The sequence below is a fragment of the Camelus ferus genome, chromosome 34, assembly GCF_009834535.1.
Source record: "Camelus ferus isolate YT-003-E chromosome 34, BCGSAC_Cfer_1.0, whole genome shotgun sequence".
Taxonomy (NCBI): Eukaryota; Metazoa; Chordata; class Mammalia; order Artiodactyla; family Camelidae; genus Camelus; species Camelus ferus.
This window is the reverse complement of record NC_045729.1, coordinates 19277014-19299683: the sequence shown is the minus strand read 5'-3', so window position 1 is coordinate 19299683 and position 22670 is coordinate 19277014. Positions and strand designations below refer to the sequence as shown.

Below are 22670 nucleotides of genomic sequence, written 5' to 3'. Positions count from 1 at the left end.
TGGTGGAGGGAGACTGCGGGGAAGACAGAGCCTGGGGACGACCCAGAACAAGGCGAGGAGGAGAGCCTGGGCCGGGGCTCCAGACCTGACTTCTTGATGCGCCCCCTTCCTTCCCAGGGGGGTTGGCGAACCCAACAGAATGAGATTGACAAACCTTCAAAATTAAAGTCATCTCGGCAACTTTGCGGGAGGAGAAAGACATGAAAGAAAAATGCAAATCTCGGGAACGAGAGGAAGGGTGGGCACTATCATCAGCTGGGCAGCAGCGGACGCCGGACAACCTGCTGCGTGAGATTCACACGTCTCCTCAGATGAAGCCCCTGACCTTGACACAGGTGGAGGTTCTACAGGCCATCTGGTGGGAAGGAGCACTGGGCTGGGGTCTGCGCAGTGGGTATAATGACATAAAAGCTGGCAATGGCTCATCTGGGGTCCAGAGGAAGACAGGAAAGATGACCATAGGAGGAAGGAGGTAAAAACAAACAAACAAATGAAATAGGAGACTTGGGAGGAAGAGGCCGAGTGGTGCCGTGGCGTGTGCTCTGCTCAGGGGACGGACGGTGCGGGTGGGGAGGGAGGCCCGGGCATCGGTCATTCCCACCTTTGGGAGGCCAGGTCGGAGCAGGCGGGCTTCTGCTCGGCATCGGCGGCTGGGCAGCAGAACTGGTGCAGCACAGTCTCATTCCTGGGGGCAGAGCAGAGGGAGAAGGTCAGAGCGCCCTGCCCCTGGGCAACCCCGAGACTCCAGACACTGCCCAGGGGAGGATGAGCAGCACTGGTTCTGTCATAAGGCCTTTCAATTCAGACTCCGCCTCCCGCTCGCAGCCCCCGGATCCCCGCCAGTGATCTCCTCTACTTCTGCACCCCCATCCCCGCAGGAGGCTCCTCTACCTGGATGGATCACTTAGTTGGCTCTATCTCTTGTCATGAAATTAACTCAAAGTGGATAAAAGACTTAAACATAAGACCTGAAACTAAAACCACTAGAAGAAAACATAGGGGGAAAGCTTTATGACATTGGTCTTGACCATGACTTCATGGATATGACACCAAAACCACAGGCAACAAACATGAAAATAGACAAATGGCACCACATTAAACCAAAAACACTCCTGCACAGCGAAGAAAACAATCAACAGAGTGCAAATGCAACCTACAGAACAGGAGGAAATATTTGCAAACTGTATGTCAGATAAGTGGTTAATTTTCAAAATATATAAAGAATTCCTACAGCTCAATAGAAAAAAAAAGCCCTAATAACTCAATTAAAAGTGAGCTAAAAACTTGAATAAACATTTCTCCAAAGAAGACAAACAGCCAACAAGTATACGAAAAAATCCTCAAAGTCACTAGTTATTAGGGAAATGCAAATCAAAACCACAATACGCTGTGCCCTCACACCTGTTAGGATGTCTATTATCAGAAAAGCAAAAGACAGCAAGTGTTGGGGAGGACGTGGAGAAGCTGGAACCCTGCACACAGTTGGTAGGAATGCAAAATGGTGCTACAGAAAACAGTATGGAGTTTTCTCAAAGGGATAAAATGAGAACTACCACATGATCCAAAAATCCCCCTTCTGGGTATTTATCCCAAAGAATTGAAATCAGGATCTTGAAGAGATATTAGCACCCCAATAATCAGTGCCTCCTATTCACAATAGCCAAGATTCATAAACACCTTAAATGACAGAAGAATGGATAAAGAAAATGTGATCAATATATGCAACGGAATACTACTCAGCCTTTAAGAAGAAGGAAATCCTGTTATATGTGATGGATAAAACTTGAAGACGTGCTAAGTGAAACAAGCCAGTCACAGAAAGACAAATACTGCATGCTCCCGCTGATATGAATGACATATCTGAAATAGTCGAACTCATGGAATCAGGGAGTAGGGTGAGCAGGTGGTGAGCAGGGCTGCAGGGGAGGGGAGAAGGAACTGGGGAATTGCTAAGCAAAGGGCACAAAGTTTCAGTTATGCAAGGTGAGTGCCTCTAGTTACACTGTAAAATGTAACTAGAGGCACAAATGTAACCTAAAAATGTCTTAGGAGGGTAGATCTTACATTAGGTATTCCTACCATGATAAAAGAAGACACGATAAAAACGTTAACCATCCATATAAGTGTTTTGGTTTGAATATTCATTTCGTGAGTTGTTTGACTCACTTTGCTAGTGTCTGCACCCTGGCCAGAGGAGTAGAAGTGGGGTGGAGCTGGCCCAGAGTTAATTCAACAAGGGAACAAATACACATGCACACCAAACGTTGTCAGTAAATTGAGTAAATGATGCGTCCCGCATGGATGTGGATCGTGGGTTCTAAATGTACGTAGAGGCAGTTATTATTAAAAAAAAAAAAAAAAAGATTTATGTAAAGGAAAAAAAACCCAGCAACAACTGAAATGTCAGTTAACTGGTAAATGGATTAACAAATTGTAATTTATCTATGCAATGGAATACTATTCAGCAATAAAAAGGAAGAAGCTTATTACTCATATAGGCACCAGGAGGATTATGCAAAGCGAAGGATATAGACACAAAAGTCTGTACCTTCTATGAGGCTATTTGTATGAGATTCTAGAAAAGGCAAAACCATCGCAACAGAAAGAGGATCAGTTTCAGTGACATGGGAGGGAAGAGATTAAACTGAAAAGGGAATGAGGTAATGGAAAAGTGTCTGAAAAATATACATATAAGTAGGTATATGTGTAACTGAGCCACTTTGCTGTACACTTGGAACTAATACTGTAAATCAATTACACTGCAAAAAACAATAAAAGAAAGGGAACAAGGGGTCATGTGGGCTGATGGAAACGATCTACAGCTTGAGAAGAGGCTACGCAGCTGCAGAAATTTGTCAAAAATCCTTGAAATGCACACTTAAAATGGGAGAACTTTATTGTATGTAATTGTACCTTAATATGGCTGATGTTTTAAAGACCAGAATATTTTCTCCCCCTTCTCACTTCTTGATATTTCGAGTCTTTAGAATAATTTCTTTTCTAACATCCCTCCTCCAATTGCCCCCAGATCACCTAATTATTAACCCCCCTCTAAGCAGCAGAAAAACACCAAATTTTTCCTTCCTTTCAACCACTAGATTGGATTTTCAAAGACCAGATGGCTCATAACTGAGCCAAAGGAACCAGGGGGGCCAGAAACCAGGGCAGGGAGAAAACTGGGGGTGGGAAGTTGAATAGGGGGAAACCTGGACCCAGGCCTGGGCGGAGAGTCCCGGGAAGGGCTGTGGAGACAGCGTGGAGCTGGCGATGGAGACCCAGCCCCCTCCACACTGCTGGCCCTGAGGAAGGTCAGGTCCTGGTGAACGAGGCTCCGTGCCTGCCCTGTTTCTCTCACCACTGGGTCGTGGGGATTCGGTAAGACTTTAAATGCGAAACTGCCTGGGGAGAAACCTAATAAGCCCCGCACAGACGCACGATCTTATAACGACTCACAATGACTATTACTGACACTAGTCTGAGTCCCCGAGGGGCTCAGCAACCCCAGCTCTGCTGCTCACACAGACCGACCAGGTGCCATCCTGACTTCTCCTCCCAGCCCCCTGCCCCTCCTCCGGCCCCGGGAGGCACAGAGCAAGGGGCGGACTTCCTTTGCTCTTTGGTGCGGCCTGCCACTGCACGGTCCCCCTCAGAAAGCTTTGGACGGTGCTAATAAGGCAAGTGATGGCAGATGACCAGCAGCCAGGGACAAAAAGCTACAGAAACGTCACCTGGCCCGGTAGCCCCATCAGGTTCAGTGCCAAAGGCTGAGATCTCGTGCAGACCTCCCTCTGAGTGGGCTCAGCTTCTCTTTCCTTCTCTGCTCAGTCTCCTTTGGGGGAGCTTTAAAGGCCGTCTAGTCCATGCCCCGCTGCCCAGGAGAGGGGTTACGGAGTCTGGGAAAGAGTGGCCTACCTCTCCTTTTCAGACAGGTTTCCCCCGAAAACGTGCTGCCGGCTCCTGGACGTTATTTTGAAGAAGTCTGGTCTTGCAGTAACTCTCCTCTTTTCCCAGGAGCCTCAGTGCCCCCTCAGCTGCCCGGGAGCCACCCTGAGGTCCAGAGGGAAGTGGAGGCACAGAGATGGGCCTCACACCACAACCCGTGCAGCTCTGATTGGGTCTGAGGACAGTTAGGGTTGCCCAGCAGGTCTAATCTGGGCAGGGGCTCTGGGGTGTGTCCTCGCTTTAAAAAACAGCTGGGAAAGCGTTCTTCTGGCGGAAAGCCCTCCTCCTGGAATTGCGAAGGCTGCTCCCCCTCTCTGACGGCCTAGGGCTCAGAGAGGAGCTGCCGGTCGCCCCGCCCTCCCGGCAGGGGCCCTCCTGGGCCCCCTTTTCTCCCTGTCTGGGGGGAGACCCCTCAGGGCTCCTCCCTGACTCCCCCACACAAGCCTGGCCGTGGTGTCCTCACCTGTAAATGGGGTTAACAATAGAACTTCTTTAAAGCGTCATTTTGAGGATGAAGAGTTAAAACACGCAAAGCACTGACAAGAGAACATAGTAAATGCTTAACAAGTGTCAGCTGTTGCCAGTGTCCCTTGTTCCCGGCCTCTCGCCCGTGGATCTCAGGGAGGGGCCGCCGGGTCTCTACAACTCTCCATCATGCCTCTCCTCCCCTGCTGGCCTTCAGGGCAGTCGTTTCCAGGGGCTTTTGCTCATCAGATCTCTCCTCCTAAAAACCCCGTTTTCCCCTGCAAGCCTCCCCCTTCCTTCTCCAGCCTCCCAGGAAGCTTGCTTTCACCTTGACCTCCTTGAACTCGCTGGAACGTGGCTCCTCCCTGGAGTCCTAACAGAGCTGCCACTAGGGAGCTCCCCAGTGATCCAGCTGCCAGTCCAGTGGGACCCTCTCAGCTCCTGACCGACTTGCCTTTTCTGCGACATTGATCAGCCAAACCCTCTTTCCTGGAACAGTGCCTTCCACTGGCTTCCAGGGGAGCGATCTGCCTGGTTTCCCTACTACGACCTTGTTTTCGTGGTCATAGGAGGAACCAGCCCCCATGTGGGGAGCAGTCATGGGGAGGAAAGGCGCCATCCATTAACCCCAGTGGGCCAGGCCAGGCATTTGGGGACCGTCCTGAAAGTGAACGTCCTGACCGTGGTCAGGCCCCTCCAGCCACTGCCGAGTGTGGCCGAGGAGCACCCCTACCTCCCCCCGCAGTGAGCGATTCAGTGCTGTTGCTGCTTTAACTCCCCGGGGGCTTCCGGGCACAGGCCTCGGGCTGGTTCATTACAGCTTTCACAGCGACTGCGATGTTTGCCTCCGGCTCCTCACCAGACTGTCAGCTGCTTCAGAGGAGCCCAATCTCAGCACTTGACTTGAGTCAAATTAATACAACGCTTCCACACCTGTTCCCCCGTGAGGCGGACGCTACCGTGGCGCCACCGACCCTGCACAGACGGGGAGGCTCGGTGGAGAGAGAAAGCGGCTTGGACTCACTTCTGTGTGGGTTTTGCAAATTTCCCACTCGTTTCAAACTATAAACAGCGACCCCCTCTCCTTTGCACATTCCTGAAGGCATCCCGTCCCCTAACAGGAAAACCATCTCCCCTCCTCACTCAGCTGCCCACACAGCCCAGAAGATCGTGGACACTCCTCAGTGACCTGCTTGTCCGTCACCATGTGTGCACCGCCTGCCAGGAACTTGCTGTGTGACACACATACACAACAGGCAGGAGAGGTGGCGACGGTTGTCCCCGTCCTGCGGGTGAGGAAGAGGCTGAGGTCGCACTTCACCAGACCTGGGCCCAGCCCCCAGGTTCTGTTACTGCCACAGGAGAGGCTGGGGCACACAGTGGACCAAATAGGAGGCCCTCATGCCTTTAGAATGAGCTAAATGAGAAAACGGACTTCAGGAGTTCGACCCACAGTCCACAGTGGTCGCAAATGGAGGTCACTCCATTGAATGAGTTGCTGTATTTCAAACTCTGCGTCTTGTGTCTCCACACCCCCGTCACATGCACAGGGCCTGCCACCGACCCCCGGCTCAGTGTTTGAGGGCAGAGTCTGCCTGGGTCTAGCGCATCTTTTTTTTTTTTTTTTTTTTTTCTCAATTAGGCAACACAGTGTTCTCAACTGTGGTCGCCATGTTTTACATTAGCTCATCAGACCTTATTCCTCTTACAGCTGACAGTTCGTGCCCTCTCACCAACCTCTCACTATTTCCCCCTGCCACCCCCAGCCCCTGGCAACCACTTTTCTACATCCTGTTTCTGTGAGTTTGACGTTTTGTTTGTTTTTAAGATTCCACATGTAAGTAACACTGTGGAGCATTCGTCTTTCTCTGTGTGGCTCATTCCATTAACACCACGCCCTCAAGGTCCATCCATGTTGCCGCAAGCAGCAGGATTGCTTCTTTCTCAGGCCAAATTATATTCCACTGTACCTTTATCTTCTTTATCCATTCACCCAATGGTGGACATTCTAGGTTGTCACCACATCTTGGCCTGTCGTAAATGATGCTTCAGTGACCATGGGAGTACGGCAGACCCTGTTTTCATTTCCTTTGGATAAATGCCCAGAAGTGAAATTACTGGATCATAAGGTAGTTCTATTTTTCATTTTTTGAGGACCCTCCATACTGTTTTCCACGGCGGCTGCACCAATTCACATTCCCACCAATTGTGCACAGGGTTCCCTTTTCCCCACATCCTCACCAACACTTATTTCTGTCCTTCTAACTGGCCACCATTTTAACAGGTGGGGGTGGCATCTCACTATGGTTTCGATTTGCATCTCCCTGAGAATTAATGCTGTGGAGCATCCCTTCATGCGCCTATTGGCCCCCTGTATGTCCTCTTTGAAAACTGTCCGTGGAGGTCCTTTGCCCATTCTTTAATCAGGTTGTTTGTTTTCTGCTATTGATCTACGTGAGTTCTTTATATATTTTTGGATATTAGCCCCTTGTCAGTGTATGATTTGGAAACATTTTCTCCCATTTGGTAGGTCGCCCGTGTGTTTTGTCGGCAGCTCCCCTCACGGGGCTAAAGCTTCTGGGTTGACGTCCTGCTTGTTGATTTTTGCTTTTGTTGCCAGTGCATTCCTCATCAGTCTGGCACAGTGCTGGGCACACACGCAGCTGTCTCCTCCCTCCCCTGCAGCACGTCACAGTTTATACAGCGTCTTCACACACACCTCTGTTTTTTCACGGAAGTATTGTCGATTTACAATGTTACGTGAGTTTCTGGTGTACAGCACAGTGATTCAGTTATACACATATGTATATATTCTTTTTCACATTATTTGTCATGATGGGCTATTACAAGGCACTGAATCTAGTTCCCTGTGCTGTACAGTAGGACCTTCTTGTTTATTTTATATACAGTAGTTAGTATCTGCAAATCCTGAACTCCTAATTTATCCCTTCCCCTTCCCGCCCTCTGGTAACCTTAAGTTTGTTTTCTATGTCTGTGAGTCTATTTCTGTTTCGTAAATAAGTTCATTTGTGACATTGTTTTTAGATTCCACATCTGTAAGTGATATCATACAATATTGTGTTTCTTTCTGGCTCACTTCACTTAGTATGATCACCTCCAGGTCCATCCATGTTGCTGCAAATGGCATTATTTCATTCTCTTTTTATGGCTGAATAGTAGTCCATTTACACGCCTTTTAATCTTTGTACATGGGTTAGACCTGGTTATTCTGCTTTGCAGGTAAGGAGCAAGATATGACCTTGTTTCCCCGAGGTCACACAGGGGGTAGGGGTGGAGCCAGCATTGAACCCAGTCCCTCTGGTCCCAGGAGTGTATCCCATGGTGCAGCCTGGGAGCCACAGATGGTCTAGGGAAGAATGCCACCGAGGTCCTTCCTCTGACGGCAGGAGGTAGCACGGTTCCCGGAGAGCCCACAAGCTTTAGGAAGAGCTGCATTTAGTCCCTGCCTTCCCACTGGGGGAAAGCTATGCACATACATGTAATAGATGCACACACACTCACTCTTGGCTGTGCAGATACACATATGCACGTACACATATGTTCACATGCAACTCTGTGTGTGCAGATGCAGGACTAAGACCAAGGATGTTTCATCCCTTACATGAACTCTCCTGACCACGTGGTCCACGGAAGGATACGATGTCCCGTGGGGACCTGCAAATCATCCATCTGTGGCTACACATGGGTGACACTCTGTACTCTAGTCCAGTCCTCCTGGCATGACAGAGATGAGTTCAGCAGTATGGATGGCGGTCACATGGGCATGTCACTTGGGGCCGCCAGCCTTTTGTCCCCACCGAGCCAAGTTTATCCCCAGTCAGGCCTTGACTTGGGAAGTCCGTCCCCTCCACCCTAGCATGGGGGACGCTCCATCAGGGTGTAAGAGGCTAAAGCCTGTGTGTGAATCTTGAAGACACTACTGTAGCTGTGTGACCTTGGGTGGGTCCCCTTAATCTCTGAGCCTCAGTTACCACCTCTGTGAAATGGGGACAGTAATATCTTCCCATGAGGATTGTACAGGACCAACTGAGATTTAAAAATGTATATAGATGCCTAGCGCACAGCAGAAATCAGAACGTGGGTGCTGAAAGGAAGACTGAATAAGTGAGTGAAGATCAGACGGTTGTACGTTGCCCTGCGGGCTTCTGTCTGCTGCGGTTTAAATGTGGATACTGCCTCCTGTTGGCTGCTTGACTGAGGGCGAGTTCCTCGACCTCTTGTGCCCCATCCCCCAAATGCAAAAGTTACTGAGACATGAGATAAGTCTGTAAGGCACTTAACACAGAGCCTAGCCCATAGTGCACGCACAATAAAATATAGCTTTCGTTAAATTATTCCTTCTTTCCTCCGGGTAGTGAGGCCATGGTCCTCAGTCTTCCCGTGGTGCCCAGGGCAGGGCTTTTCTGGTGGTGACACTCAGTCCCTGCAGCGGGCTGAGTCGAATGTGCCACCATTGCTCCCACCTTCAAGAATCACCTTCTGTCTTGAACCCTCTTCCCCCTCCAGACATCACCTCATTTCTTTACTCTTCTTTCTAGCAAAATTCATTCAAGAGCTTTCTACACTCACTTTCTTCAGTTCCTCCCGTTCTGTCATCTTTTAAACTTTCGATTAGGAAATGTCAAACGTGCATCTTATCAATCTCCCACCCCCAACTTTTCGCTGTTGCATTTTAAAGCATACCCCAGAAACAATATCATTTTGCTCAGAGTGTGTCTCTAACAGGTAAGAACTTTGAACCTAACTAAATTAACAATAGATCTCTAAACATCCGTGTTCCAATTTCCCTGGTTGCTTAAAAATGTCTTTTGTCAGAGAAAGACAAATATCATATATCACATATGTGGAATCTAAAAAAAGGACACAAATTTTATTACAAACTAGAAATAGGTCATGGACATAGAAAATAAACTATGGTTACCAAAGGGGAAGAGGGGGGGGGATAAATTAGGAATGTGGGGTTAACAGATACACACTACTGTATATAAAATAGATAAACAACAAGGACCCACTCTATAGCACAGGGAACTATTCAATATCTTGTAATAACCCATAATGGAAAAGAATCTGAAAATATATGTGCATGTATATATATATGTATGTGTATGTATAACTGACTCACCGCTGTACACCTGAACTAACATTGTAAATCAACTACACTTCAATTAAAATAAGAATTTTAAAAACGTGTTTTTCCAGTTGCTTCGTCTGAATCGGGACCTAATCAAGGTCCAGGCATTACACCGGGTGGATTTGTCTCAGTCTTGTCTGCCTCCTCTCTGCAACCCACGCTAATCAAGCTTCCCCCGCCCCACTTGCTCCACAGAAGCTGCGCTTTTCAGGGTCACAAATGACCTCCGTGCTGCCCAATGGACTGTCCTCCCCGCTCGCCCTCTGCAGCGGGCGACTCTGCTCCTGCCCTCCTCACTGGGACGCCTCTTTGCTGGGCCACCTTGTGCTTCTCAAGCTGTCCTGCTCCTTCGGCTTTAAAAGCCTCCCCAAATTTATATCTCCAGTCCACTCTGAGGCCCACAAGTCATCTCACTGCACCGCCCAACGGGCATCTCCAGCCTCAACCCCTCATCTTTCCCCTGCAGACGCTTCCATCTCTTCCTTCCAGCAGCTTCAGCCCGAACTCTCCACCTCATCCTCAGCTCCTGCTTCTCTCACACCCACACCAGTCCCTCAGGGAGTCCCGTTGGCTTGACTGCGTGTGGCCACTTCTGCTGCCATCACCCCGTCCAAGCGCCTTCGCTCTCCCGACTGGGCTTTGCAGCCGCCTCCCACCTTGTCCCCGCTTCACCCTCTCTTCCTGCTTCAGTGTTCTCCACACCCAAACTCCGCCAGCAGCCGGGGTTCCTTTTAAGTATTCTGCTCAAAACCATCCAGTGGCTCCCAGTCTTTCTTAAAGTAAAAGCCAAAGTCTTCACAATGGATTCCAAGGCCCTATCAGTGTTTCTTAGCCAAAAACACTGGTATTTGGGGCAGGAGAACTCTTCATCGTAGGGGCTGTCCTGTGCTCTCTAGGATGTGCAACACAGCCCTTGCCCGCTAAACGCCAGCAGAGCAGTGCTCCACCCCACCAGCCTCTGTGACAACTAAAACATCCCCACGCATTCCCAAACACTACCTGGTGGATGTGGAAATCCCAGGGGAGAATCTCTTACAAGATCAGCGGCACCCCTGCCCTCTCCCGCCCTCCTTCCTGCCTCAGACCTCTCTCTGCTCCCGCCTCACCTGAACAAGCAGGCAGGCCCTCCCACTCACCTTTGTGCTGCTGCTGCCTCTGCCAGGGCGCCCCTCCCTTACATGGCACAGCCCCTTCTCCAGGTCATTACTCCAGGGTCATGCCAGCTCTCAGTGAGGCCTTCTCAGGGCACCCTGTCTGAAACCGCAAATCCCTTTACTCCCAGGCCCCCTGCCCTGTTTTATTTTCCTCAGAACCCTTATCCCATTGGACATACTGTATGTTTTCATTCTTAATCTTGTTTATTTTTGTCTATAAGCTTCACGAAGGGATTTGGGGGTCTTTTGTTAACTGCTGTACCCTGGTACCTGGAAGAGTAATAATTGGCATACAGTCAAATATTTGTTAAGTGAAAGAAAGAATACAGAGGTCACGAACATCTGTTTGTGTACAGAAGAAAACAAGCACTTTTAAGCCACAGGAAGAAAGAATTAATTTAATCCTTAGGCAAAGATTGGCGTATGCTCAGCCTGGAGTGGGAAGCAGGGGAAGAGGCGATAAGAACTTCAATCTATTTCTCAGATCTATTCAGGAAGACTTCCTGAAGGAGGTGGGGTTTTAGGACTCCCTCTCAGCTCATTTTGAACCAGATTATAACACCCTGGCAGCTCCCCTAGCCCTTATGACTGCAGACAACAAAGTGAGCCAAGGCTGAAGGCAGTGGGGGGGTTTTCAGGTAGGGGTGCCCGCTCCCTGAATCTTATTTCTACTGCAATTTACCACCGTCTGTAGGATGCTCCAGCAGCGGGTCTGCAGCTGGAGGGCCAAGTTCAAACGGAGCCCCTGGACAGTGTCTGCCTACGCACCCACCACCCACCCCTGCCCTCAGAAAAGGCCGCCCCAAATGATTACACAGAAGCAGGCTACCCAGAGCTTGGCTTCCACACGCTCAGCAGACAAGAATAAAGGACCCAGATTCATAGCCACACAATGGAATACTTTACAGCTATTGAAAAGAATGAGACAGCTCTTTTTATACTGACTCTGGAAGGATCACCAGGGTAGGTTATTAGGGGAAAAAAGCAACATGCAGAACAGTGTGCAGCATACTACCGCTTGTATAAAAAGAAACACTCGCACATATATACAAATATATATATATATATTTGCTTGGATATACATAGACTGTCCCTAGAAAGATACACAAGAAATTGCCAGCAGTTGCTGGGATGGGGGTGGGGGTAGGAAACGGGGGTGTGGAGACACTTCTCACTGTCAAGTCTTGCATCTTTCAAATTTTGTACTATGTCAATGTATTACCTATTTGAAAAGAATAAATTCAATTTTAGAAAGAACACAACCAGGTTGACAAAATGAAAACCAACAGGGCCATGTGAAAAGTTCAGCACTTTTAGGCGTTCAAATGAAAGCCACCTGCACAAGCATAGGTGGCTAGAAGTGGGACAGTCCTTCCAGCAGAAAGAGCCAGTGGGTTCCCAGGTTCCATCCAGAGCCAGGCAGGGTCCAGAACCTGTGTGGTTGGGGCAGGAGTGAGGGAAGGGCTCCCCTTGCCCCAGCTGGCCCGGCCACGAGGCTCTCTCCACTTCCTGTGTTCTAGGGACTAGAAGCCAGTGGTGGGGTGGGCAGAGCCACTCCCAGGCCCACGTGGAGCAGAAGGTGTAGGCTTCAGTGTTCATCTGAAACAAGGGAAGGGGGGCAGCTGGAGACAGTGATCAGGAATGCCAGGGAGGAGGGTTGACTGTCTTCAAGTATTTGAGGGGCTGTCAGAGAGGGAAGGAGGAGCCCTGTTGTGAACCGGCTGGAAGACTCTACCTTCAAAAGCACTTTCTGGCTCAGTCCTTGCCAGAGGGGTCCCCAAACAACGGCTGCGCTTGGGCTGCTGGGCCTTTATTGATATCAGCTCTGAATTTTCACAGCAGTCTGTTAGGTCAGCACCATCCTTACCCCCATTTTACAGATGAGAAAACTGAGGCTGTCACTGCTGAAGATCACAGTTGGTATATGACTGAGTCAAGGTTCAAACCTGAGGCCACATTCTGAACTATTATGGTCTCACAGGTTGGGCCAGAACTCGAAGATTATGTGATTCTACAAAATACCAGTGTAAGTATGGAAAGCTAAGACAGGGCTGGGAGTTGTCTCGGGTACAAGGGAGGCTAGGCAGGTGGGTGCCGAGTAGAACTGGGTCTCGAAGACGCCATCATGATCCCCGACCTCCTTAGCCGCCCCCGAGGCTTCTCCCAGGAAGGCGCTCTCCTCTGCCCGGGCTGGGGCCCACGGAGGCCTGCTCCCCTCGCCCCTCGCCCCTCGCCCCCCACCCCGGCGTCCGCACCCTCGCGGAGGAGCCCTGCGGGGCCGCTGGGGCGGGTCGGGGGCGGCGATGCTGCAGCCCGGAAGCCCCTCCCTCGGCCCAGGCTCCCGGGCGGCGGGCGGCTGGGAGGCTCCCAGACGTCGTGGGCGGGCGGAGCGCCGGGCCGGGGGAGGGGCTGGGGGGCCCGCAGACCCGGGAGACGCGCCCCCGCCCAGCCCCCGCGGGGCCCGGGCGCGCAGGTGGGGCGGCCGCGGCCGCGCTTCCCGCGCGCGTGAGTCAGCAGCCGCCTAACCAGGCGGGGCGCGGGGCGCGCGGCTTCCCGGCGCCGGGCGGGGGTGGGGGTCCGTCCCTGCCGCCCCCGCGTGGACGCGTCGGGCCCGCGCCGAGGGGCGCGTGGGCCGGGAGATTCCGCGCCGCCCGCCCGGCCGCCCACGCGGCCGCGAGCCCGACTCCGCGCGCCCGCCCCCGGAGGGGCCCCGGGACGCGGCCGCCGGAGGAAGGGCTTTCCCCGGGCTCGCGAGCGGGCCTGGGGGCAGAGAGCGGAGGGGGCCGGCCTGAGCGCTCCCCTCCGGCTGCGCTCGGCTTTTACACACGAATGTCCGGAGGGAACCCAGACAAAATTCCAGGGAATCTGGAGCTCAAAGCCCAGCAGATTCACCTCACCTCACCCTCCCCGACCTGCGGGGCACGGCCGCCCTGCACGGACCCACAGGGTCTGTCTCATTTTTTCTCGAAAAGGAGAGTGCGTTCTGAGCTTCCTTTCTAAGGCTCTAATCATTTGGAAGTCACTTTTCTCACCTAAGGTAAGTCCTTCCTGCTGCAGCAATCTCTTAACAGCTCTGCTTTGCCACAGACGTGGTGAGCTTAGGGCAGACAGGGCCCAAAAGGTGGCAAAGGCTGATTGTTCCCATTGCACAGAGGGGACGTCAAGGCCCAGAGACGGGGGAGGGGTTGGCTCCACGCGCACACTTGGGGTCTCTGAGGGTGGGCGGCAGGAGCCCTGGCTTCTGGGTTGGGGTCCAGCTGTTTGGAGAGAGAGTTACCCTGCCCCTCCTCCAGTGCTGCCCAGCTCAGTGCTTCCACCTGCCCCTGGAATTCTCTTTGGCCCTCCCCAGTGGTTCTTCTGAATTAAGTAGCTCCAAGAATGTCCAGGATGCCAAATGAGCCCGTCTGGAGGCACCAGGGCATCTCCGTTTGTAAAGACCAAGCTGTGCTCTGGAAACGCTGAAACCAGACCCAAGCCAGAGGTTCCCAACTGCTCTGCAGAGTTTCTGTTGCTGTTGCTATTTTAAATAATCATTGTGTTGAACTGATGTGCTGAATGAAAATTGTGGTGGATTGGAATCATCTATCAAGGAAGAAATTGTGGAATTCCCTCTCCGCTCTGCTGGGATAGGGAGTGCGTTCCTGACTGAAGGCAGGGAGACAGCTGGTTTGACCTGCCGGATCCAGCCCTGAGAGGTCATGTGGCGTGGGGCCCTGGCCCCAGCTGAGCCAGGTCAGGTGCGGGGAAGATCACCCTGTGGCTTTGCAGGCATCTTGCTGCTGCCCGTACCTGAGCTTCCAAACACAACACCTCACTAGAGTCCCAGATGCCCTGCTCCTGCACCCGCCTATCTCCCAGGCAGCCTTCTTCCTGGAAGCTCACAGCCTCCAGAGGTCAGGTCTCCATCACTCTCGAGGCAGAGTGAGGGATAGAAAGCGGGAAGCGGAAGCACTGTAGACACACCCCATTTTACAGAGAGGAGGACCAGGAGGAACTGGCTGGCTGGGAGGGAGAAACAGGGATGCAGAGAAAGGAGCAGGAACTCAAGAGTCCTGACAGGGTGGTCCGCCCCCCCAGGGGTCGGGGAGGCAGGAAGAAGGCCTGTGCCGTGTGGTTGGGTCATCGCCCACCTCCCCCAGTCCACTTCGGGAACACGCTCAGCTATGCCTGCTCTCACAAACACATCCTCACCAGACTCACACCCACTCCCCCTCCCGTCAGCGTCCTAACGGTTCCCTGAGCAGAGCTGACACTGCCTGGCTGAGAAAGAGGAGGGGCCTGGAGCCTGGGTGCTGCTTCCTGTGGCATCTCCCGGGGCCAGACAGTGACCCCAGAATCCAGCTCTCTCTCCTCTGCCTCTTCCTACCCGGAGACATGGCCACAATTCCGGCTTCCTCTCCCTCCCATCCTCATAGACCCATTTTCCATTTTGAGTTCAACCTGCTGATGGGCCGTGTGTGTGTGTCTGAGGTGAAACACGCACTCCAAGGGCTTTCTCATGCATCACTTCTTTTAAAAAAAATTTGGGGGGGAGGGAGGTTTTTGATTTTTATTTATTTTTAGTTTTTTTGAAATGGAGGTACTGGGGGTTGGACCCAAGACCTCGTGCATGCTAAGAACATACTCTACCGCTGAGCTGTGCCCTCTCCTCACCATGCGTCACTTTTAATGCAGCTTCCCAGGCTGAGGACTGGCCTGGTCAGAGGCCGGGGGCAGAGGTGGGAGGGCTCTCCCTACTCATGGGTAGGACTGGAGTGGGACCTGTTAGCTGGGGGGGGGGTGCCCGTGTCCCCCTCACTCCCCTTCTGGCTTTAAGAGCTGAGCCTTTGATCCAGTGTTTCACAGGAACGCCTGCTCAGCTGCAGGAATTGTGCTCTTGGCCTGGGTGCTGACCGCTCCTGGGCGGACCTCCCTCCCGCTGAGACCTGCTTCAGCCCGGACACTGCAGCCCCTCCCTCCACTCAGAGGTGGACGGTGTACGAGCCACCTGGGCCCGAGGTCCTGCGGGGGACTCTTTCCAGCAGTATTCATCAAACCCTGCTAGGCGCTGAGCTGGCCTCCCACCCCCGTCCTCTGCAGGCCTGTGCCTCACAGCCCCCTGCCTGCCCACGTCTCCCCCCACCACAACAAACCCAGTGGAATTGTGTGAAGTTCTGCCATCCAAAAATTTATTTTACCATCCTGAAAAGGATCGACAGCACTTAACCAAGTACCAGGACGCGCCTTAAATTCCTACCTCGTGACTTTTACACATGAAGCTGGGGAAGTATCCCTTCTCTGGCTCAGAGAATTACTTTTCCAAGACAAACCAGTGTGGGAGTGCCCTGAGCCCCTCCCCTGTGCTCAGCAGGCCCAGGCACAGCGATGCCAGCTCCCCGCAAAGTGCAGAGGAGGTAAAGACCGTATACACGCTCAGTAGCCTCTCTCGGGAGCCGTTCAACGCCTCCTGAGCCTCCTGCCCTGGCGGTTGGGCACCCTCCTCCCTTATCAAACCTGCCCTCAGACACAGCTCAAATAAACCCTTTCATGCAGAAGAACAAAAGTCTGATACAGCCAAATGTGTTGTTTTTCTCTTCTCCTAGGAGAATTTGCGTTTTAACAAGGGGGATAACCTTGACGTACCCAAAGGAGTGGCTAATTGTGGAATTACTGGCATAGGCGAGATAATCTGGAAGGCAGAGAGACCTCCCTCGGTCCCCGAAACCCCTGTAACTAGCGGTAAGTCTGGCTCTGCACGCCCACAGGGCAGTCCTGACTGGCTCTCTTGGGCCATGCCGCACACTGGCCAGAGCACTGGCGGAAGAGTTCTAACCTAGTCCTGCCGCTAACCAGTTCGGAAGCACCAGTCACTTCTCTCTCCAGCCGTAGTTTTCTCATTTGCCACATAACAAGCTTGGTCCAAATGACCTTTTCGGACCTTTCCACTTCAGACATTCACCTGACTCCCCAGAGGGGCTGGGGAGCCCTGGTCCAGCGCCTAAAGCCCCCCAGTCCCTGCAGCTGCGGTCCTGGAGGAGATGGCCCGACTCCGTACAGCGTGGCAGTGGCGCTCCTCCGGGCAGGTTCTTGGACAGGCCTGCAGGCCTCCCGTCCACAGCAGCCCGCCCCCCTGCTGGGGAGGACCGGTAGCGCTCAGCACAGGCCTTGGCAGTGCGGTTACATAACCCTCCGGAGGGATATTCCAAACAGAGCGACAGCACAACAGCCTGTGCCCCCCCATGCCCCTCCCCTCCACGCACACACACGCGCACGCACACACACGTCTTTGCCTTTGGTGGACCTCCCAGCCAACAACCCTTCACCACCCTGGAGAGAATTTTAAAAGCCTGCCATTTGTTTTGTTTTTCCTAGAAGATATTTCATCTAAGAGCATCCTTACGAGAAGAAGAAACTCCTTTACCCTCTGGGCTTGACCAAAAAAACAGAGTTCCTCCTCCGGCCACCCCCACCCCCAGCCTCTACCAAAACCCCACATCATGTCAGGCCTCACCTTTTCTGAGTACCTCCCTGCTATTCTTTCTAGCTTTCTGACCTCAGACTTCTGCAAAGAGCAGGTCTGCCTTCTCCCTTCCGTCCCCAGGATGGAAGAATTTGGAGAAATGGATTTAGCTTTCTCTCCAGGGAGGTGGGAGGCATTCTCCCCATTCAGACTCCATTCCGGTACTCTCCGCTTCTGTCCTTGACAAGCCCGCATACTCAACGGACTAGTTTCCCCATTCAGAAGATGGACGAGGTCATTTTTATCACTGAGGGGCGCTGGGTGGTAACCCAGATCCCGTCAGTGTCCTTAAGAGAAGTGCAATCTTAAAATGCAACAGAAGAAATTTAGGTTGGGCTTAAGGATGCATTTCCCAGCTATGAAGCTGTGCGACCTCATGATAGATCACTCAGAGATGGCGGATTTGTCCTGCCTGGCTGCATTTCAAGGCAAGCTCCCATTCCCGTGTCTGGAATAGCTCGGGTACACGCTTCCCAGAGGTAGAGGAGTGGATGAGGAGAGGTTCCATGTAGGAAGGTGGCCTGGAGAAACGGAGGAAATCCTGAACCTGGATTCTCGTCGGTAGCTATGGTCTGACTTTGGATGAGCCCTATGCCCTGGTTTCTTTATCTGTAGAAATAGTACAATGTATCGAACACTTACTAAGTGCCCGGAAGAGCACAAAAAAATACTACCTAATTTTAAAACTCGACAACAACCCTTTACAGTGGGTATTAGTCCTCATTTCATAAATGTAAAAACTAAGGCTCAAAGAAGGTACATGATGAATGTAAGGGGTCCCTGTAAGTGGGAGAGCAGGATTCATACCCAGGTAGGCCTGCCTCCAAAGCCCATGTTCTGAGCCACCTAGATCTTGAGAGTTCTGTGATTCTGTGCTTTCCTTCAGTCCCTTTTGGCCTGAGCGGTCTAATTGCTCCCTCCCCCTGCTCCTGATCCTTCATGTTTGTTTGTTCATGCCCTCGTTGCCAGAAATGGGGAGGACCACTCCCTTCCTGTGTGAACACAAGAAGCCATTTGCAGCTGGGGCGGGAACCGCACTTTGTGCTTTTCCAGAAGCAGAAGAGGAAGGAGCCGCGGTGGCTCAGGCTTTGGAGATCCTGCTGGATGACCCAGCCTCTGGGGGGTCTGCCAGGTGCTATGAGAGGGCCCCCAGGACCTCAGTATTACCGAGAAACCCCTTACTCAGCTGCACCCTGGGTCCACTGAGAGTACATTTGGGCCCCAGTGAAAAATGTCTCGGCTCGATCACCAGGGCGGTCTGTCTAAAGATCTTTACGTGGGATTTAAATTCAAGATCCAAGCCTCTTTCCAGAACAGGGGTCTAGCTGCTTTGCCTAACTCTCCCCTCCTTTTCCAAGTCACCCTCCCTTTCATTCCCTTTCTGCCCAGACCTGACCCTCTCTGCCATTTTTCATGCGTGGCCTTTGAAGCTCTGGCTGCATAGATATTTGCTGAATCAGCAGGACCCACTGCTGCTCCTCCTGCTCGGTTTCAGGCCAAGAGGAAGGTGCCTGTGTGAGGGCCTCCGGGGTTGACTGTGTGGGTCTGGGAAGGGCTGGGGAGTGAGGGAGGGGATGGCGGTGGAGCCAGGCACTCGGGCTAGTGAGGAGGAGGGAGGCTGCTGTCGGGTTTTCCCCAGGCCAGGGCAAGGGGTTTCTCTTGGATTGTGTTCTTTGTGGATGAGAGGGAGGGAAGAGCAGGGGTCTGGGCCCTCGGAAAGGCAGGGGGCAGCAGATGGTCACGAGTGCCTGCTCTATGCTGGCTTCTCGGTGAGCGAAAGACACACATGCCCTCCTCTCGGGGAGCCTTCGTTCTGGCCCTCTTTTCCATCCTCACTGGGATAGGAAAGAGGAGGATGACAGACAGGCCAGGGAAGCACAACGTTGCTTCCCCAGCAAGCAGGTCTTTTGGCCACAAGGTAGAAAGGACCCTGAGTGCTGAGAGCTCCCTCCCAGGTTGATTGATTTAGCCTAGGGAGGGGCGATGAGGGTGGGGGGACTGTACAGTCAGAGGGTGGGGTGATGAGCACCTGCAACACAGACATCTCCGTGGGTTGTCTCCTGCGGGCCGTGTCCCTTTCCAGCTCTGCTTGGCTCTCACTGTTCCTGACATCAACCCTTGATGCCAACCCAGGAAGCCTCTCTGGGCTCTAAATATGGTTTATATGTTCGCCCTTTTTACCCCATTCTCTTCTGACAGAGGGTAGCTCTGGGCGCCTGCAATCTGCTTACACTTATTTAGATGTTTCTAAATGTGCATCTTATGTTGAGCAAGGACTGTCTGCGTCTTGCCTGTGTTTTCATAACACGGTGCAGGGTTTTGAATGGACTGGACACTTGATACAATAGAGTTGACTGACAGACCCTCACTCTCTTAATAGCTCCCAGGAGGGGCTAGTCATGAGCTGCCACCTCCAGGCTGACCACCTGGCCTCAGCAGAAGCAGAAACACCTGCTCCAAATCAGTGTTTCAGACAGCAGGCTAAAAAACACACCCAGTGGTCTTCCAGCCATCCCCTGGCCTCCCATCAGCATAAGACTATGGAGCTTAAAAGATGGCCCAAGATTTAGTTTATGTGTAATGATGAGAGCAGAGACAAGGAGCTGTCCTCGTGCCACGTAAGTGGAAGCAAAGGACAGAGGGAAGAAGATATGGGAGACAAAGTGTCTGAGGGGAGGGAGGAAAGGGGGAAGAGAGAGTGAAGGAAAAAGAGAAAGGAGTGAGGAAGAAGAAGGGCAAAAAAAAAAAAAAAAAAAAGACAAGGGAGGAAGAGGAGAGGACAGGAGCTACTGAGCCTTTCAGACTTCCTGGCCCCTTGGGGATGGGAAGTTGGGGTAGGAGCTGAATTTGAATGATATGCAAGACTCTCACCCAGCCTGGGGGAATCCCCTGCCCGCAGGCCTGGGGACATCAGCAAGCCCTGGGATCCACTGGCTCTAAGTGCTCGGCTGGAGGGGTGGGCAAACAGATGCTCAGACAGAAAAGCTGTGGCCACACCGAAGCCAGTAGCTCAAGGTAGGGTCATGTGCTTCTGTGGCGAACAGGGGACTTTGCCAGGTCAGGCTGAGGCTCTGGCTCCAGCCAGGAGAGGGATAATCAATTCTGTGGATGCTGTGAGCCTTGATTGAAAAAATAAAGAGAAGGAAGCTAGATTGCTGCTTTCATTAAGAGGCAAAAGCAGTGGAGGCTGGAGCTTTGCAAGAGCCAGGAAGCGGCAGAGAAAGAATTTTAACCCCTCAGGTGTTGTTCTTCCCTGGTAATTCTGCACCGCCCCCCACATTGTTGCTCTCCCGGCCTGACCTCCAGGGCTGCCACCTTTGTATCTCCCTCAGCTGAAGCAGGGAGAGAGGCCAGGCTGCATATTAATACCGATCTGATGACAATTAAACGACCTATTATTTTCCAGCCCCAGGGTCCCCAGGGCTCCTGCCTCTCCTGGATTTGGGCAGGAAGATGAGTTCTGGGGATAAGAGACAAACAGTGCAGTGAGAGAACGCATCAGACAATGCCTGGCCCCTGGGAACCCTCACTCCCCCCCCCCCCACCCCAGCAACCTCGCCGGGCTGCATTCTGACTCAGTGAGACCAGGGAAGGGGAAGTAAGGAATGAGAAAAGATTTCAGCAGAATTATGACCCAGAGACCCCCTCTGCCATCTCTTCCTCCTACGTCAGTGTGCCCAATAGAGAACTGATTCAGCAGGGAGATCCCCAGGAGAGACACCAGGGAGGGCTCCTGGCTCTACTCTTCCTCTCCTTCCCTCCCCTGATCCACGGAGATGTCCCCCTGCCCGCTGCCAGCATCTAGCCCTGCATCCTTGAGAGGTTGAGCAGAGGAAGGCAGAAATGCAAAACGGGGTGGGGTTGGGGGTCATAGGTGGAGAGCTGCATGGGGCCAAAGCAGTAGTCAGCAAAGATGATTCCTTCCTGAGGTCTATGGAGAAAACTTGGGTTGAAGTTAAGCAAAACAGTGGGGAGAAATGGGTGATCCAAAAGGCACAAAAGGCATTCGGTCAGCCAAGATGTCCAAGATTTCCGATCCAAGGGGAGAGGGAGCTGCAGAGAGTGGGGCAAAGCATGTGTGTCTGAGCTCTCTAAGTCTCTGGGTGTCCAGGCTTGGTGAGCAGAAGGGGAAGAGCTGGAGGGTCTGGAGAAAGGACGGAGAGACTGGTGGTATTAACCGATTAGTGCCCAGCACAACTTCCTGAGTGGAAGATTTCCAACCACTTCCACTCTCTTCCACCATTTTGATTACGTATTTTTGTTCTGCTCCCTTGGGAAGCAAAAGCAGGACAAGGGAGAGGGAAAGATGAGGACACTATGGCTCCTCTCAGGTTTTGACATGTGAGGCTGGATAGGAATCCAGGGATTGTAGGAATCACCTGGGCGGGAGCACCTGGGCAGGAGAGTTTGGGCTCTCTAAGCCACTTTGGGGGCCACGAGAAAGTCCTTATCCAAGAAAAATGATCTTTCCTCAACCCTGCTTCCCCACACGGTCCCCTGAAGGGATGCAAAGAAAGGGTTGTGAAGGAAAAGGAGGGAGACGCCAAAGAGCATGAGGTGAAGAGCCACAGTTACCACCCCCACCCCCACCCCGAAACGGAATAGGATAGTTCTGTTCCCCTATTTGGGGAAAAAGTCACGTAGTGGTTTGGAAGAATGGTGCCCATGCTGAGCCACGGGCACTGGGGGAAAACTGACTTTCTGCTTTTCCTGCCACAGAACGAAAAAACTGTGAAACTGAATGAAGGGTAGATGAGCCATTGAGGAAGCTGGGAAGGAAAACCGCATCTTCTTGGGGCTTGAATCAAATGCTGTGGGTCCACCAAGGCAGATCACCCTGGATCTTACCCTCTAAGAGCCCAAGGTTCTGGTCAAATCTACCCTGCAGGCTAATGTGTCCTGACTCAACTTCTCTAACTCTGCAGTAGATGTGAGGATGAGTCTACATCAGATCTTCACAAGAATCCCTAGACCTAAAGCATGCCAAGGCTGCTGAAGATGAGGTTTTTGGCTCTTCTCCTTTCCCATCCCTCTCACCCCCAGTTCCCTTAGCACCCCCATTGTCAGGGTCAGGTGCTGACTAGGGACCGATTTCCCATGAGCGGCTTTTCCGTCACCTGTCTAATCAGAGAAGGGAAGCTGACATGGTCACAGCCTTCCCAATGAGGAGGAGAGAATATTCTCTCTCATTTATTCTTTCCATATCCGTAGTTTATGAACGTTGAGTGTAAAGAAAGAGCTTGAGGTCCCAGAGTTTCTCATTGGAGGTTAATGAGCATATCTCTCTCCGGACCTGACATGAGATTCCAGTTACCCAAGGGGAAACAAGGTTTGCAGTCACCAGCCATAACAGAGATTTAACAGGAATTACATCCAAATACCAACTCCGTATGCCAACTGTCTCTCATCATTATTCCCGTTCCATGATTGCTAACACCCTGCACAGAAATCCTCCTTG

The 22670-nt window shown here is 52.2% G+C and overlaps 1 protein-coding gene across 1 annotated transcript in view; it reads right to left on the bottom strand.

Moving 5' to 3' along the window:
• IQSEC3 (IQ motif and Sec7 domain ArfGEF 3) overlaps nucleotides 1–22670 on the bottom strand; it is an 82141-nt gene that overhangs the window by 56106 nt on the left and 3365 nt on the right. The window contains 1 exon segment of the mRNA XM_032472988.1: nucleotides 602–685. Coding sequence (XP_032328879.1) covers nucleotides 602–685 — 84 coding nt within the window.